The 18,602-nt window shown below is 45.3% G+C and overlaps 1 protein-coding gene across 1 annotated transcript in view; it reads right to left on the minus strand.

Annotated features, from left to right (window-relative positions):
• Positions 1-18,386, minus strand: part of NSD1 (nuclear receptor binding SET domain protein 1) — a 191,852-nt gene extending 173,466 nt beyond the window's left edge. The window contains exons 1-4 of the mRNA XM_073569139.1: positions 18,109-18,386; positions 16,806-17,683; positions 8,537-8,660; positions 3,007-3,176 (exon numbers count right to left, since the gene is read on the minus strand). Of these exons, the coding sequence (XP_073425240.1) occupies positions 3,007-3,176; positions 8,537-8,660; positions 16,806-17,666 (1,155 nt within the window). The 5' untranslated portion in view covers positions 17,667-17,683; positions 18,109-18,386. The remainder of the gene's footprint in view (positions 1-3,006; positions 3,177-8,536; positions 8,661-16,805; positions 17,684-18,108) is intronic.
• Between the last annotated feature and the right edge of the window lie 216 nt (positions 18,387-18,602).

Raw genomic sequence — 18,602 nt, forward strand, 5'->3', positions numbered from 1 at the left:
GAATCCTGACAGCATGTAGTGAGCACACACATTTAATCAAAATATGATCAGAAAGGTATGCAAATCACATACTTGTGCCCACTCATCCTCAACAGTGAATAATGACTGCAAATTGAACATTGCATTCTTGTTGCTTCCATTATCCCTTAAAAAGACCAATTTTTGGCATTTAAAATGAAAGGCTTATCCAGTCTCAGGGTACAAATTTGCAGTCACTACGTGATCCACTGGGAGAATTCTCCGGCGCCGCGCACATAACCTCAAGTATGTGATTTGCATACATATGGCCACATGCTGATGGGTGCAGCCTTGCTCAATGCAAGTGCATCGAGAGAGGCTGGATGATTCTAATAGGAATGTGGCTGAAAGTATGCAAATTGTATATTTGTGGTCACATGTCTGCCCACTTTCAGCGCCTGAGAATCCTCACATTGTGTAGTGCATGTGCTGTTAGTATCCACAAGTCTGTAGTCACATAGAATGACTGCAGACTTGTACCCCAAGGCCAGACAACTCTTAGGCTAAGTGCACACGTCGATTTTCCTCCAGCGGATTTTTCCGCGCAGATTTGAAGAAATCCTGCATTTTTCCTGCGGATTTCTTCCTGTTTTTGTGCGGTTTTCCACTGCGGTTTTCCCACTGCGGATTTGGAGAATGGAGCAGGTGGAAAACCGCACAAAAGAAGTGACATGCTGCACTTTTTGTACCGCACAAAAACCGCGCGGAAAAAACGCAGCGTCTGCACAGCGGTTTTTTTTTTAAATTGATTTACATTGTACTGTAAGTCACTTTGCGGATCCGCAGCGTTTCTGCGCGGTGAAATCCGCCACGGATCCACAGGAAAAATGCATCGTGTGCACATGGCCTTAACGTCCCGATTCATTAAGACTGGTTAGAACAACACCGGTCTTTATGAGGGCGTCTGTTGGAGTCAGATTCTCCTGATTCATTAAATGCGCACGCCTGTGAATGAATGGGGTGGGTATGAAAAGTGAGGTGTACCTCATCATAAATCTTGCTCCGGTCTCTTACTGGAGTAAGACTAATGGTGAAAGAAACGCAACAGCTAATCATAAGTAGTCAAGCTGTGGGGTCAGGCCCCCATTCTGGCTCAGTCTATTTTGGCAGAGTTAGGAAAAATTCATGTTAAAGCGCCAAAAGTCTAAATTTTTACGCCATCATTTTACAACTGATTGTTTTAAGCCATGTTTCTGGTGAAAACACTACAATGAATCAGGGTGTAAGTGTTGTTTTCCATCCCTCAATCAACGCTTTCTGAAAGCCATAACTTTTTAGGTTTCTTTTTGTAAAGCTTTATGGTGAATGGTTTATTATGAGATGAATTGAAGTGTTAAGACTTTGGTTATATAAAATTAATTGAACAACTATTTTTTTGGGCACATGTGGAATAACGTTGAGTGTAATAGCTTATTTAAATTTTTAATAAAAGAAATACAAGGTCTTGTTTTTGTTGTGAGACGAGCCATAGCGTTCATTGACATTATCTTGGGATACACATGGTATTGAATGATTACTGATCGGGCAAAATTAGCACATACTTTTTTGCAACTTGTATAGCAATGGGAAAACCGCATATTTTTTATCTGAATCCTTTATGCTTCATCTGCGCATAAAGAAAAGATATTAACTGAAGACATTGATCTGCAATTAGTAGCTTGATCTATTCTTTCTCAGATATTGTAGTGTTAGGAAGGACACTATGATTGTCGACCTATCTGTACATTTAAAATAATGATAACTTGAGACCAAGTGTAGGGTAAGCTAGAAATTGATTCTAACACCCCCCCCACGTCAGCCAAATGTAGGAAAATTATAAAAGGGTTTCTGAGCGCCGCTCACTTCCACAGCAGAGGTGAATGGTGCTGAAGATGTTAGGACCTACACAAGACAAGTACATGTCCTGTACATTAGAATAGGCCATGTGCATGCATCTCGGCAGGTATGTGGAGTTATAACGTCATTGGTACTACTTATCTCTGATGTGGAAATGACCAGTGACAGACAAATCCTTTACAGATAAAAAAGGCATATAAGTCAAATAAACCTACAAGAAATAGATGCTAAAAGCAGTAGATCACCTGCTCATTTGAGGATAGGAACTTCTTCAGGGTCTTCTACAGTGTACCAGAGACACTGATAAAAGCTTTTCTAAGACTCAGCTACTAATATGTTCTGAGTAAGACCTTATTTTACTCAGAATTGAAATTGTAACGCATAATACACGCATAATAGACCATTTTCTCTAACCCAATGACATCTCACTAGAAAAGTTTTAAAGGGAATCTGTCACCCCGTTTTTCGAGTATCAGCTGCCAGCACCGCCATCAGGGGATTGATCTACAGCATTCTGTAATGCTGTAGATAAGCCCCCAATGTAACCTGAAAGAAAAATGAGTTAGATTATAGTCACCGGGGGGGGGGGGCGATCCGGTCTTGGTCCGATGGGTGTTGCAGTCTGGTGCCTCCCATCTTCTAACGGTGAAGTCCTCTTTGCTGCCTGGCGTGGCTCCTCTTCCGGAGCCTGCGAACTGCAGGACTCTTCTCTGCCCTCAACAGGGCAGAGCAGTGTGCCTGCGCAGGAGCCACGACAGGCAGCAAAGAAGAGGACGTCACCGTCAGATGGGAGGCGCCGGACCGTGACACAGACCGCCCCTGGGTGAGTATAATATAACTCATTTTTCTTATCTTTCAGGTTACATCGGGGGCTTATCTACAGCATTACAGAATGCTGTAGATAAGCCCCTGATGGCTGTGCCGGCAGCTGATACTTGAAAAATGGGTTGACGGATTCCCTTTAATTGGGAGATTGGGGACTTTAAAGATATTATAAGAGAACATAACTAAGAGTCATATAAAGTATGAGGTTTAAAAAGTCAACAGGCCAAGAAAAAAAAAAAAAAATTCAAGAGAAAAATCTTACGTAAATTTACAGTTGTGGATGATATCCGAAGGTTTGTTCTTCCCAGTGGGAAGCACATTTCTTACCTTGTGTGACCCTTCCTTTAGTTTTTGAGGATGTCGTGGGTCTGGTAATCGTTCAAACTGATAAACGCCTTTGAATGAAACAACTGCCTTAGCAGGGACCCAAACCTTCTCAGTTAGGTCTCCCAAAGTTTCAACATAATACTGCCACGGTGGCTTTTTAGTGCCCGGTTCTGGAAAATAGAAAGTATTCATTTCATGGGGAAAAGTAAGTAACTCAAAAGAATATTACATAAATTAAACTTGTCAGAATAAAAATCCACATTATATGTTAACAGGGACTGACAGACATCGCTGTTGTCCATCACCTAAAGTGTCTATTACATAAAGGACATCATAAAAAAGGACACTATTCAGCTAAAACTCCAGCAATTTTTACCCAGGTTAACAATATGAGCTCTGCACTAAAACTCACCAGATTTCATTGCACGATACATTAATACAGAAAGACATGGAGGGTATCTGGGTTCAGTTTTATTCCAATCCCACAGACAGGAAAAATCTATTACTCTAAACTAGCTGCCTCTCCATCTCCACTAAAGGTTTTCTCACTAGGTCCCAATACATACAAGGATCTAAGCGTCAGACAGGTTATGCTTACCAACAAGGTTTGACCAGATGTGCTCTAAATTTTCCAAGAGATTTTACCGTAAAAAATTGCTTCAATTTGAAAAAAAAAAACGAGGATCCTCACATTCATACCAACTACCACAGAACAAACTGAATCTGGCAGAGTCCCCCATATCTACCATCCCATCATGCCCAAACCTCATCACATTATACAGTGCCTACAAGTAGTATTCAACCCCCTGCAGATTTAGCAGGTTTACACATTCGGAATTAACTTGGCATTGTGACATTTGGACTGTAGATCAGCCTGGAAGTGTGAAATGCACTGCAGCAAAAAAGAATGTTATTTCTTTGTTTAATTTTTTTTTAAATTGTGAAAAGTTTATTCAGAGGGTCATTTATTATTCAACCCCTCAAACCACCAGAATTCTGTTTGGTTCCCCTAAAGTATTAAGAAGTATTTCAGGCACAAAGAACAATGAGCTTCACATGTTTTGGATTAATTATCTCTTTTTCCAGCCTTTTCTGACTATTTAAGACCCTCCCCAAACTTGTGAACAGCACTCATACATGGTCAACATGGGAAAGACAAAGGAGCATTCCAAGGCCATCAGAGACAAGATCGTGGAGGGTCACAAGGCTGGCAAGGGGTACAAAACCCTTTCCAAGGAGTTGGGCCTACCTGTCTCCACTGTTGGGAGCATCATCCGGAAGTGGAAGGCTTATGGAACTACTGTTAGCCTTCCATGGCCTGGACAGCCTTTGAAAGTTTCCTCCCGTGCCGAGGCCAGGCTTGTCCGAAGAGTCAAGGCTAACCCAAGGACAACAAGGAAGGAGCTCCGGGAAGATCTCATGGCAGTGGGGACATTGGTTTCAGTCAATACCATAAGTAACGTACTCCACCGCAATGGTCTCCGTTCCAGACGAGCCCGTAAGGTACCTTTTACTTTCAAAGCGTCATGTCAAGGCTCGTCTACAGTTTGCTCATGATCACTTGGAGGACTCTGAGACAGACTGGTTCAAGGTTCTCTGGTCTGATGAGACCAAGATCGAGATCTTTGGTGCCAACCACACACGTGACGTTTGGAGACTGGATGGCACTGCATACGACCCCAAGAATACCATCCCTACAGTCAAGCATGGTGGTGGCAGCATCATGCTGTGGGGCTGTTTCTCAGCCAAGGGGCCTGGCCATCTGGTCCGCATCCATGGGAAGATGGATAGCACGGCCTACCTGGAGATTTTGGCCAAGTACCTCCGCTCCTCCATCAAGGATCTTAAGATGGGTCGTCATTTCATCTTTCAACAAGACAACGACCCAAAGCACACAGCCAAGAAAACCAAGGCCTAGTTCAAGAGGCAAAAAATCAAGGTGTTGGAGTGGCCTAGTCAGTCTCCTGACCTTAACCCAATTGAAAACTTGTGGAAGGAGCTCAAGATTAAAGTCCACATGAAACACCGAAAGAACCTAGATAACTTGGAGAAGATCTGCATGGAGGAGTGGGCCAAGATAACTCCAGAGACCTGTGCCGGCCTGATCAGGTCTTATAAAAGACGATTATTAGCTGTAATTGCAAACAAGGGTTATTCCACAAAATATTAAACCTAGGGGTTGAATAATAATTGACCCACACTTGTATGTTTAAAACTTATTAAAATTTAACTGAGCAACATAACTTTTTGGTTTGTAAGATTTATGCATCTGTTAATAAATCCTGCTCTTGTGTGAAGTTTGAAGGCTCTAACTTATTTGCATCTTATCAAACCTGCTAAATCTGCAGGGGGTTGAATACTACTTGTAGGCACTGTACGTAAGGATTGGCCTTTACTCCACAAAGCTTAACCCGCAAACACATTGAATGCAAATGTGGAGCCCCTGCGGGTCCAGTAGCCACAGAGGTACTGCACCTCATCCAGAGGTGTGGTATCTCACGACCAGGTAAGATGGGAGCACTTTACCACACTCCTAACACTGCACCCAACACACACACTAGTCAGGGCATCTGGGTGTACCCTTCGGGAGGATGGCCTCATCCCAGACTGGCTAGGAAAGTGTGTTGGGGGGGTTAATGGGGAAGGTAGGTAGAAGGGGAAGAGCTTAGAAAGTGCAGTGATTTAGAACAGCCAATGAGTGACAGCGAGTGGGCGGAGCTTTAAAAAAAAAAAAAAAAGAGTGGGAGATTTGAAGGCAGTTGGGAGAGTCCCTCAGGGGAAGAGCAAGTGAAGGGACGTTGTTGTGAATTCTCTCTGGCTTCCCTCTGGTGATTACTGAAGATAGTGGAGCTGGTCAGATTGAGAGTTCTCTTTCTGGGCTCCCTCTGGTGGTTACTGGAGGTAGTGGAGCTGATCTGATTGACAGAGGCTTGCCACCTGATAATGAGGAAGACGATTGGAAATCTGGGGTTTCTGACTGGGATTTAAGACAGCCGACTCCCTCTATCCCTGCTGGTGATTTTCTTCCTGTGCCTCCAGAGGTCTGATGTCTCCTGTTCTTTCCCTGCATGTTCAGCTAAGTGGTTCATTTGCTACTCTGTTTGCATTTGATCTGGTTTTGTTCATCTCTGCTTTGTGCGGGTCAGCTAGCTCCGGCTGGGGCTGTGCTGAATCACCGCCCATATGTTACTGCATGTGCCAGTTTGTTTTGTCCCCTTCTATATTGGTCTCTTTTTGCTTTGCTTTCAGAATATACCAGAGTGCTGATATAGTGGAGGCGGTCGTGCGACTTCAGTGTTTTTGTGCATCAGACGTGTTGGACTTTTTGCAGGGATTTTTGCGTGATTGCAGACAGTGTCTTTCCTTTCCTGTCCTGTCTAGTCAGTGTGGGCCCCATCGTTTGCTCAGTCTATTTTTCTGCCTGCGTTTGTGTTTTCATCTTGTCTCACCGACATATGTTTGGGGGCTATCTATTCCTTTGGGGTCTGCTCCGGGGCAGTTTAGATTTCCTCTTTCTTGCTTTAGGCTTAGTTAGACGCCTCGGCACAGCCGGAGAGCTAGGATCATCGTAGGTACGCTCCACGGCTACTGCTAGTTGTGTGGACAGGATCAAGGGTCTGCATCTGCTTAGCTACCAACCTCTCTGGTTTTCTGTGGCTTAGCCTGGGCCTGCTTTCCTCCTCGGTGACCCATTCATAACAGGATGTGTTTTGAGCAGCTCCTGTCAGGAGGCGCTGCTGGACGGATTGGCTTTGAAGGAAAGCTCCCTGAAGGAAGGAGTGATATTTTTAGAGTCCCATGCTGATAGCCATCAGGTGGGGGAAGAAATTAGGTCGCAGAAGGGTCTCAGCCCCTAGCCTAGCGAAGTGAACATCGAACTTAACTAGCAAGCTGACAGTTGTGGTTGTTGTATGGGCCATAGCGAACTTCCACAGTTACTTTCTCCAGAAAGGCTGCCATGTAGGATCAAGAAATCGCTTGAGTTACGAATTCTGACAGGATCCGAGGCAGCTAGACCGAGACACTGACTGTGAGATGCTGATGGGGAGGAAGGAGTTAAAGCAGCATTGAGGAGACAGCCTAGGAAGGAATATACTGACAGGGAGTGTTGGAGGGGTGTACTCATCTACCTGGGAGTTTACTGGACCACTGACCTGGACACAGCACTGAGGCGGGCATCTGTACTGCAGAACAGAACTGTGAGTAAAACCGATTGAACTACCTGCAATTGTGTCCTTTACCATTCTTTCTGCGTCATCAACCCAACTCTGCTACATCCACTCCTCCACGCTACCCCACCATCTATCAACTAATCTCAACGGCCCTGGGACTACTGCTCTACCTGTGGAGAGCCATTTCCACCTCAGCTGCGTCACACGAACAGATTCAGGGAAACAACACAGCAGCGCTGGTCACCTCTGACCAGAATACCACAGGTGGCGTCACGTATTCATATCTAGACTTTATTCCCATTTTACTACACCCAATTACACAACTTTCCGCTATTTTATTACTGGACGCCCAGGGCCACGGACCGGGTCACTGCCACAGTGACATCCTCCACTGAAGTTAACGGGCCCGGTACAGAGTACCCTAGGGCCCTGCGGGGTGCTCCACAAAGGCGGCTGTCCCTCCCAAAACCCCACAATATAAGGGATCAACTTAGCAGGGCAGATATTGGCAGCACTAAATGACAACCGGCATCATTTTTAAAGGCGAGACTGTGGGGTAGTTTTCAATACCCCCACTGCACTAATCGCGCCAATATTATCCTCATGGGCAATATCACACCATTCAGAGACCGCATCTCATTTGAACTTCCCTTTATATTATCAAGTACACTCCAATCTAACAGGAAATCACAATGAAGACATGAATGGGATCTACCAGGTAACTGCCAAGTGATAATTTACAGATAGTATGGGTTTTTTTTCTTTCTTTCCGCAGAACAGATTGGTGCCGTTTGCCACTGTAAACCTATCCATCCCAACATATACTTCCAAGGAAAGGCTGTAATGATTAACAGCATTAAGTAATGATGAAATGAATCAGATTACAGTAAAGGGAACAAGAGCTTACAATCAAAATAGAAAGGCTTGATAATGGGTGCATAGTGCCAATTTTGCAAAGGAGAGCAGCAACTTTGGTCATGGGAAAACTTGCCTACATTTAGAATACAAAACCATTATAGTATATTGGTATATATAGATTTATATGCATCACACAGGCAAGTCCAATGTCAGTTTGCAGATATATAAACAACACAAGCAAAATCAAAGAGTCAGTGGGTCTGTTAAAAAAAAAAAAAAAAGAAAAAAAAAAGAAGATTCTCTACATCACATACACAAAAAAAGACTTTACTTGAGAAGGAGACCTAAGGTACAATAACCTGTCACCCTGCCGACACAGATATCAAGTGATGCAACGTGTGTGATAAGTTGAGGACATGACGAGTATACAAAACTATGGCGCTTTCCAATGGTACAAAGATTTTGGACACAAGTATGAAGGCAATAAGAGAAATCTTTACCGTTGACATCCTGCTGAGGATCGGCACAAATCCTGCATGGCCACCATGGGCGTCGACCCAATTTTGCCCACACCACAGCCCCTTCTTCAAAAATTCGCACAGGTAATTTTCCCCTTGGTTGTCTCTAGTTAGATAGGGAATAAAATGCATTTAACATGAAAAACAAGATCTCCAAGCACAGCCCAAAACATCCTCTAGAGGCAATCTTAGGTCAGGTTAAACAAGGACAGTGAAAAATCGACATGCGAAACCACATTTTAATGAATAGCACTCGTACCCATGCTATTCTTTGGGGCTGTGCACATGTCCAATTTTTCCCTCAGATCGAGTCGGTCCAAGGAGAGAAGAAAAATTGCAGTATGAATGAGTTGCATCCGATTATCGTGTTGCTCTCAGCCATTCATGTTTATGGGTCTGTGTAAAAAAATATATTTAATCGGATTGCGCGCTCGGATGACATCAGAGCGTGGTCCAATTTTCATGGACAGAATGAATGGAGAAGATTGAAATTTTTTTTCTCCTCATCCAAGACAATCAGCTCACACTGTTCAGAGGGCGATTGGCATAATCAGACAGATTTTCTCTAATGAGAAAAAAACTGCTGTGTGACTATAGCCTGAAGAGTATAAAAACAGAAACTATAGTAAAATAGAGCCCAGTACAAAATAAAAATGGGAAAGATTGAAACTTCAGAATTGCAGTTTTTACAGTTGTCACACTCCCACAACCCAAAAATACAAATGTAAATCAAACCACCGTATGTACCCCAAACAGTTCCAATAACACCAGCTCAGAATACAAACCTCTGTAGTATCAATGTAGTCATACAGAGCTGGAGAATAACAGTGTCAGGTTATTAACTGTGTAATGAATGTCACATACAGATATCGTTCAGATGTGTCTGCTTATGTTGCTTTAGAAGGCCATATGCACACATGCAGTATTTTACCTAAGTATTTGTAAAGGGAGCTTTACACATAGCAATATCGCTAAAGCGTCGCCGATTTTGTGACGCAGCAGCGATATCGCTACATGTGATACCTCCGACCGGCTCCCCCGCTGTCAATCGCTGATCGCGCAAGATCGGCCTGGTCCATTTCTCGTCGTTGGCTTCCTGCTGGCGCTGACGAGCGAGCCATGGACGCAGGCGGAAGACGGACACCTCGCCGCGTCTGAAAGGCAAGTACGACAGCCGACCGCTGCTGCATCGCTAGTGAGATCTGCCTGTTTGGCAGCTCACTAGCGACCATTTACCGATGCACCAGCGATCCTGACCAGGTCGTATCGTGGTTGGGATCGCTGGTGCATCGCTAAATGTAACGGGGCCTTAAGCCAAAACCAGGAGTGGAGCAATCAGATGAAAAACATAATAGAAACACATCACCACTCCTGGATTTTTCCCCCCTCTTTGTTTAGCTTGCAAATACGGAGATAAACTCAAATACTCAATGTGTGCACATGGCCTAACACATCTTCCCTAAATCGAGCGAGTCTTTCTATAGGAAGAATATAGTGAAATAACCACATACAATGGGAACAGAAGCCCTACAGAATAACTAAAGACAGGAGGGATCCCCCCAAAAAAAAATTACTTGGAATTGCCAACAACATTCCCAACACAACTACAAGTGCAGCTAACCATTTGGGGCAAATACAAAAAGTAACAGATTTGCTTTAGATTTTCAGCAACCAATCCACAACAAAATGCAGGTTACATGAGGATTTTCCACGCACCCTAGTGTACGTGCAGAGGCTGGGTTTTACCACGTGGTTTAGTTACAGAAAAACAAAGAATTACAGTAACAAAGTGATTGAGATTCGTGAAATCTCATGTACAAGAGGCTTATTTATTTCTGCCAGATTTGAAGAAGATTCGTATCTGCAGCATGTCGTTTCAGCATCTTTCACCCATTTAAATGAAGGGGAAAAAACTAAACATATGCACGTATGTCATGCAGCATTTTCCTGCAGCAAATACTGAACATGTGCACATACTGTGATGGACAACCAAAACTGCAGGATAAATAATGCAGCCATGGTAGGTCCATGCCCAGGCCAGGAATCAGTAGCTAGTCACATTATGCCATCACCGCAGGTACTAAAGTGGCATAAGACATGTGCCGAGAGCAATACTCCTAATCCCCCATTATATTATACACACATTGTCAGTACAAGGAGGAGTTTTTTGAACTCTCAACATGCTGCAGATTTTTTCATCCTCCCAAACTTGGACAGCAAATCCATCACGTCTGAACCAGCCCTTAAAGGGCTATTCTCAAGTGTGGAAGTTATACCCTATGCATAGATGGTAGCTTCCCCATAGCCGAGGGTCCGACTGCTGGAATCTCTATGGACCCAGAGGACTCTAAAGACTCCAGTGTTTAGCCATCTCCATTGGTCCCAAGAATGAATGGCGTGGCAGTGCGCATAAAAGACACCACTCCCATTCACAATGGGCTATTCAGAGCCCAGGTCATTAGGATCAGTGCAGGCCACAGTAATTAGACCCGTAGTGATTGGGAAGTTATCCCCTACCCCAATTATAGGGGATACTTCCAAATGTGGGAATACCCCTTTAAAGTGTTTATTATAAAGGCAGTTTTCTTCCAATAAAATAATACCACAACAGTCCACATGTTGGGTGTAGCTTTACAGCTCAGTGTAGAGCAGCCACAAAGTTACCCAGCCCATTGTGGCCCTATTTGTGGAGGATGAATGCAGCCATATTTTTCTAATCATGAACAAGACACTCAAATGGGTTTGCGACCCAAAACCAGAAACCTGTTCTAGTCATTTATTTCATTTGTTGACGTTTTACTGACAAATTTGACCGAGAATAGAGGAAATCAGTGCATCTAGGTCCCGACCATCTGATGTGGGTTTATTATAACAGCCGGGTACGGCAGTGCTATGCTGTCTGGGAAATCTCATGGCAATTAATATGTAACGGAAGCCATGTAACATGGGAGCCATGCAGGAGCTGCACCAATAGCTTGCTATGCTACTCGCTTCCATTACGCCTATTCAGTTTTATGACCGTCATACCAAAAGGTAAGAGCAGCTGCATTAGGGCTCGGTCACACGTTTCGCTGTGGAAAAATGCAGCATTGTACAGCACCAGCAAAGGGAATTCGATTTGTGAAATCTCATGCTGCTTTTTTTTTTTGCAGACTGGAGCCTTCAAAGCGGTTTCACAAATCTGCAGCATGTCAATTCTTTCATGGGGAAAAAAAATGCATGAAAAATAATGCAGCAGAACATGCATATTTTATGCAGCACTTTCCTTGTAACATTCTGGGTTTTGCAGCAGAAATAACTGCTGAAAATACTTGTGTGCACATAAGCCTTAGGCTATGTGCACATGTTGAGTAAATCGATGCAGAAATTCCTGCATCTCTTGGCATGAAAAACGCAGCTGCAAAAGGCAGGTTTTTCCCTGATTTGACTGAGATCAATGGTGAAAACCGCTAGCAAAAGGCAGAGAACTGACATGATGCAGAGTATTTTCTGCACCAAATCTGCAAGTCAAAAATGCTTTTCTCATTCACTTAGATGCCATCAGGATGGCTTCAGGTTTTGCATGTAAGTCTACGTGGCAAAAAAAAGCACAAAATCTACAACTTGTGCACAAGCCCCTTAGGGTGTGTGCACACGGTGCGGATTCTGCTGCGGATCCGCAGCGGGTTTGGCCCTGCGGATGCGCAGCAGTTTCTGCTGCATTGTACAGTACCTTTATAGTCTATGGAAATTGAAAACCGCTGTGCACATGCTGCGGATTTTTCAGCGCAGATTAGCTGCAGTTTTAAATCCGCAGCATGTCAATTCTTTGTGCGGAATCCGACGCAGTTTGACACCTGCTCCGTGACCAGGTGCCAAAACGCAGGGGAAAACCGCAGGCAAATCCACAGGTAAAACGCAGGTCATTTGACCTGCGTATTCAGCCAAATCAGGGCGGAAAATTCCGAAGCACAATCCATGTGCACATACCCTTAAGCTGTTTCCTCAACCCAGTGCCTTGGTGGAAATAACACATGCTGTTCAATCCGTGGCCAGCATGTATGAGGACTGGTTGTATAGGCTAAGTTCACACTAGGTGTTTTTTTTATTCTGCAGCAAAACCCAGGTGCTTGGCAGGAAAGAAGCTGCAACAAAAACGCAGGTTTTGGTGCCTTTTTTTGGCGTTTTTTTCCCCACTCAGTTCAACGGGTGAAAAACGCTGAAAGAAGTCACATGCCTGATGTCCAAAAAAAAATCAGTAAGGCTGTGTCCCCACGATGCGATTTTTAAGCGTTTTTGCCGAGATTTCTGTCGCAAAAATGTTTAAAAAAACTTGTACAGAACGCCCCCCATGCATTCCTATGGCATTCCGCACATGCTGTGCTAATGCTGCGCTTTTTTCTGCAGCGGAATCGCATTGCGGAAAAAAACGCAGCATGCTCATTCTTTTTGCAGAATCGCAAAGAATTGCCGCGATTCCGCACCCACAGGAATGCATGAGAACCGCTTACTTCACGCATGTGGCTATGCCCACCATGCGGGAAGTTAAGCGTCTCATGTGCGGTTGGTACCCACGGTGTGGAGGAGAGGGGACTGTCCTCCAGCCCCTGGGTACCATACCCCTTGGGAAAAAAAAAAAAAAAAAAAAAAAAAAAAAAAAAAAAAAAAAAAAATCGGGATATATTTACCCTCCGGCGTCAAGCGCAGCCTTCACGGGCCTCAGCGTTCCCAATAATGCCTTGGGCAAGGTCCTGTGATGACGTAGTCTCGCGTTACTCTAGCGTTCTCGTGAGATCACTATAGTAACGCGAGACCAACGTCATCACAGGTCTCGCAAGGCATCGCTGGGAACGGGAGCGTCGCTGAGACTGCGCGGGACGTCGGAAGGTAAATATACCCTGATTTTATTTTTTTTTTATCATTTTTAACATTCTATCTTTTACTATTGATGCCGCATAGGCAGCCTCAATAGTAAAAAGCTGGTCACACTTGTCAAACACTGTTTGACAGGTTGGTCACACTCGTCAATCACTTTCCAAGCGATCCTTCAAATCGCTTGGAAAGTGCTTGAAATTCGCAGCAAAAACGCGAACATAATCGCGGTAAAATCGCGCCGAAAAAAAAGCGCGTTTTCTGGGAAGGTGTCCTGTTTTGAGTGTCCGGTTTAAATCGCGACGTGGGCACATAGCCTACAGCACAAAATACTGAGGACAAAAAAAAAAAAAAAAAAAAAAAAAGTTGTGTGCATGACATTTCTGAAATCACAGACATAGCTGGCACTGTGAAATGCAGCTGAAAAGGAGCATAAAAAGTTGCACAAATGCCCAGTGTGAACATAGCCTAAGGGTAAGTTCATACTAGGCTTTTTTTCAATTTTTTTCTGCAGTAAAACCTGATCTCTCGGCAGGGAAGAAAGCATGGGTTCTTGTATTTTTTTGCGGCGCTTTTGATGCGTTTTGGCATGCTTGATTTGTCTCTTGTACCTGCTGATAAAGATTAGTGTTGGGGGGAGGGAGTCATTCTATAGAATAATGTTTTGGCACAAAATGTTAACGCAGGAAAACATGATGCACCAAAAACGCAGGTGTTTCTTTTTCACAACTCATTCACGTCAAGTTGAAAAAATGCTGAAAGAAGCGACATCCTCTATTGTCCAAAAAAAACATGCAAAGATACCAATGACAAAAAACAAAATTAAAAAAAAAAACAAAAAAAAAAAAACTGTGTGCATGTGATTTCTGAAAACTCAAAGGCTTTGCTGGTACTGTAAAACGCAGCTGAAAACTAGCATAAAAAAAAAAAAAAAAAACACAGCTAAAATGCCTAGTGTGAACTTAGCCTTAATAGCCTCCGGGGACCGATCCATGCAGCAGACTAGTCAGGCAGGTGGGTCCCTGGTGGCTTCTCCCTGCTGATAGTGACTGACAGGTCGCTGCCTACATGCTTGCATGGGTACAGACTAGTCAGTCACCGTTAGTAGGTGGGAAGGAGCCACAGAGGACCCGCCTTTCCGACTAGTCTGCTGCATGGCTCAGTCCCTGGCAGGTATTAAGAATGTTTTTCTCTGAAGCACTGCAGCAATTCAGAGAAACATACTGGGGGCTGAGATCATGCATGATGCTGCACACTGATCGGCACCATGCATCTGCAGTCAGGTTCCCTTTAACCTGTAACTAAACCGTTAGGTTTATCTTCTGCATAGAACTGATTGAATCTGCAAATTCTAAGGCTATGTGCACACGGTGCGGATTCTGCTGCGGATCCGGCCCTGCGGATCCGCAGCAGAACTGCAGGTGATGTACAGTACCATTATTGGCTATGTAAAACAAAATCCGCTGTGCACATGCTGCGGATTTTTCCGCGAAGATTTGCTGCGGATTGTCACTTCTTTTGTGCGGATTTGCTGCAGTTTTCCACCTGCTCCATTCTAGAAATCCGCAGGTGGAAAACCACACAGAAAAATGCAGGTCATTTGACCTGCGGATTTAGTCAAATCTGCGCAGAAAAATCCACAGCAGAATCCGCACCGTGTGCAGAGGGACCTGCAGACTTGACAAGCAACACAATTTTTGCAGCAAGCGAATAGTTTTGCAAAATTTCACTTCCATGCAATATACTATAATGCGACGCACATTTTTTCCCAAAGATTTTTGCTACTTCTGAACAGGTTTCTTTTTCAAAAGACATCAGGAGAGATTTAGGAGGAGTGCATACAGTGCGGATTCAGCTGCGGATTTGCAGGTAAAGTGACGGATTTGCCTGCGGCTTGACATCTGGACAATGGAACAGGTGTCAAACCGCTGCGGAATCCGCAGAAAGATTTGACATGCTACGGATTTAAAACCGCAGCAAATCAGCGTGGAAAAATCCGCAGCATGTGCACTGCGGTTTTGAAATCCCATTGCTTTTCATTGTACTGTACAATGCCTGCAGAACTGCTGCGGACCCGCAGGGCCAAATCCGCTGCAGATCCGCAGCAGAATCCGCAACGTGTGCACACACCCTAAGTCCGCATCAATTTTTGGCGGTTCTCTACAGAATTAATCAGTTACAGGTATGTGAAAGTGTAAAAGCCTCATTTATATTATGCCTCTACACAACACTTGTGGGCACATGGATTACAACAAAACACACGTGAATAGCACCAGATTTTACAGCTATTCTATCACTGAAAAATTGAGAAGAGAACAAGTACATGATTCACGGACGTCTAAACAAGTCCTTCTTCAGAAGCTTTTGTATAAGGGGACAGCCAAAACGCGTACCTGGTCATATGCAGCCGCAACTCTGCCAACCACACAGGCCTACTGCCACATCGCTTTTGTTTCACAACTGTGCAGCCACTGATCCACAGAGAGTAGGCAGAGCATTGGCCATGTGCCCACCACATCATCTGGCCATACCTTTAGAGAAGGGTTCCCCAACTCCAGTCCTCAAGGCCCACCAACAGGTCATGTTTTCAGGATTTCCCTTGTATTGTACAGGTGATGCAACGATCACCTGGGCAATAATAAGGAAATCCTGAAAACATGACCTGTTGGTGGGCCTTGAGGACTGGATTTGGGGGGGATCCCTGATTTAGAGTATACTCACACATAGCAGATTTGTTAAAATCCATATGCATGCTACACAAATGTCCTCATTTAGATGCAGCAAATTTTACCACCAATCTGCCACGTGAATATTTCCTATAAGTACTAGCTCACTGATAACCACAATGTATTATCATATAATCACCACATATATACCAATCTTCAGTAAGAGGGTTTGTAAGGTCATTGGTTTTAGAGTGATAGGGGTCTGACTTTTAGGACCCCAAGTGATCAGTGTTTGTATGGCGCAAAGCTCCGCAGAGCGACACGTCCCCTCCATTGTTGCCACTGCTCTGTACTGCACAGCTCCCCATTTTCAGTAACAGTAATGCTTGGTAGAGCACCTCAGGTTCAGTTATTTTAATGGCACAACACTACACCAAGCAAAGCTGCTACTGAAAACAAAAAAGCTGCTGTAAACAATGAAGGGGGTCCGACACTTGAGAAGAGCTGTGACCCCTACAAACACCTGACTGGGGCAGTGCTAATAGTCAGATCCCAACAATATAAAATTGATGACCTATTTTGAAGATCAGCCGCCTTGGAGGTCTCCATGACCCTGGCACATATTGGGAAGACAACCCTTTGACGCAGCAAAGTCTGAAACATTTTGAACATGTGAGATTCCACTGCCCAGAAACAAACTGTAAAACCCTCCCAAAATCCCAGATTTTGCTTACATCTTGTAATTCCAAGTTCCCAGAAGAAAATTCATGGTTTCCTTCAAAGTCTTCTAGATCTTCCTCTGGAGACAATGATTCATCTCCAGCATGCATCGGACCACATGGACCCTTCCCAACGAGCTCCCCATCCAGCTGCGCGGGAGATAACATATTGTCAGACATTGGACTGGCATGAGATCCATTTGGAATTTCGGGATCTTGAATCATAGCTAAAAAAGAGGTTTTCTGCTCCCTATCTTTACTATTCATTGGATTCTCACCCTCATCCCCCCAATCTAAGGGAACTAAATCCTCTAATTCTGTATCGAAACCAGGAGGGGTGCCAATTTTGGAAGCAGTTTCCCCAGTATTTTCTACCACTGAAGGCTGTTGTCCATACACAGGCAATGCCATGCCAAATTCATGTTCATCTAGGTTATAAGTCAGAGGCTCCAGGCTATATTGGGGCTCCATGTGATATGAATCAGGGGGGTGCATGCCGTTTTTTAACGGTTTACCCATCTTCAATGGTCTATCAGGAAAGCAGTGGTTGGGATCGGGTCTGGCGGGTACAACTGCCGGCTCGCTATTATTATAGAAGTACGGCTGAGACGTTGGTTCTGGTCTTTTCATATCGTGAGATCCATTCAGGCTTTCTAGATCCATCATGGAGGCAATGTCTTGAAGCCTTCGTAGAGGAATGTAATGGGACGAGGGATCCGGCCCATAACCCGGTTGATGGCTCTGCAGTGGTGAAGTCAGTGGCACGCTGCAGCCGTTCCGTGGCTCGGGGTCTCGGCCCCTCTTATATGGGGCATCTGGATCAATGTAATAGCCGGGGGCACTGCTGAGCCTGCCTAGGTCACAGGCTTCATCCATCCTGTGCAGGCATGAACCTAGGCATAGAAAAGACACATGAGCAGCAAGCAGGAGCCAAACAATGGAGGATGGTAAACATTAACATACAAAGGCTGCCCCATCCCGAGCTCCACACTGCACGGAGCAGACCCACCAAGTGCAATCACGTCCTCTAGCCAAAATGGCAGCCACCCTCAGCAGCAGAGGCCTACATGAGCAGAGGCTGGCCCCGCCGGCGAGCGCACAGCCTGTGCCTAGCGGGAAGGAGGGGGCCGCACGATACGCTGCGCCGCCATGTGAGCACAGGTCATACGAGCGCCGGCCGGGAGAAGCCCGAGTACCGGCTTTGTCCTGTCCACAGGCAGCGCCACCAAGCACGGCACCAGCACGCGTGTGCACGCTGTCCCGGCCGGCACCTCTGCGGTGTGCTGCCGGAATGGAGATGTGTGCCCCCCGGCCTTACCGTGCGCCTGCCCCTCATCACATAGCGCTAGGCCCGCAGCCGTCTGCACTACCTCCCCCGGCCGCACTGCACGCAGCGGCCACTGCTGGCTGCTTTCTTGCCTCAGAACGGAGGGCGTGCGGAGCCTGCGTGGGGGAGGGGAAGCTGCAGTCAGGAGGCAGCCGAGGTAGTCGTCGGGAGGCTGCACTACTGTGGGGGAGGGGTGACACTGCTCGCCTGGCACTGGGGGCAGCACACACACGGGCAGGGGTAGTTAGCTTCTGGAAAGGCTCAGACAATATCAAAATGGCGGGCCGGGCGCGGCCTGTCCCCTCTCCTGCATTGGTGGCCGCCACTCTCACACCTTGTCTCCATTATGTCCGGCCTGTCAAGCAGTGCTGTCTGCATGGCTGACTAGTGCCGACCATTCCTCTGTGCTGAGCATGGCCTAATGAATAAACATGAGCAGTTTCCTGTCATGGAGGCAGCCACCTAGAGGTCGCCAGCGCCTTGTA

Source organism: Dendrobates tinctorius, unplaced genomic scaffold (genome assembly GCF_039654945.1).
Source record: "Dendrobates tinctorius isolate UK_male_01 unplaced genomic scaffold, ASM3965494v1 ptg000001l, whole genome shotgun sequence".
Lineage (NCBI taxonomy): Eukaryota > Metazoa > Chordata > Amphibia > Anura > Dendrobatidae > Dendrobates > Dendrobates tinctorius.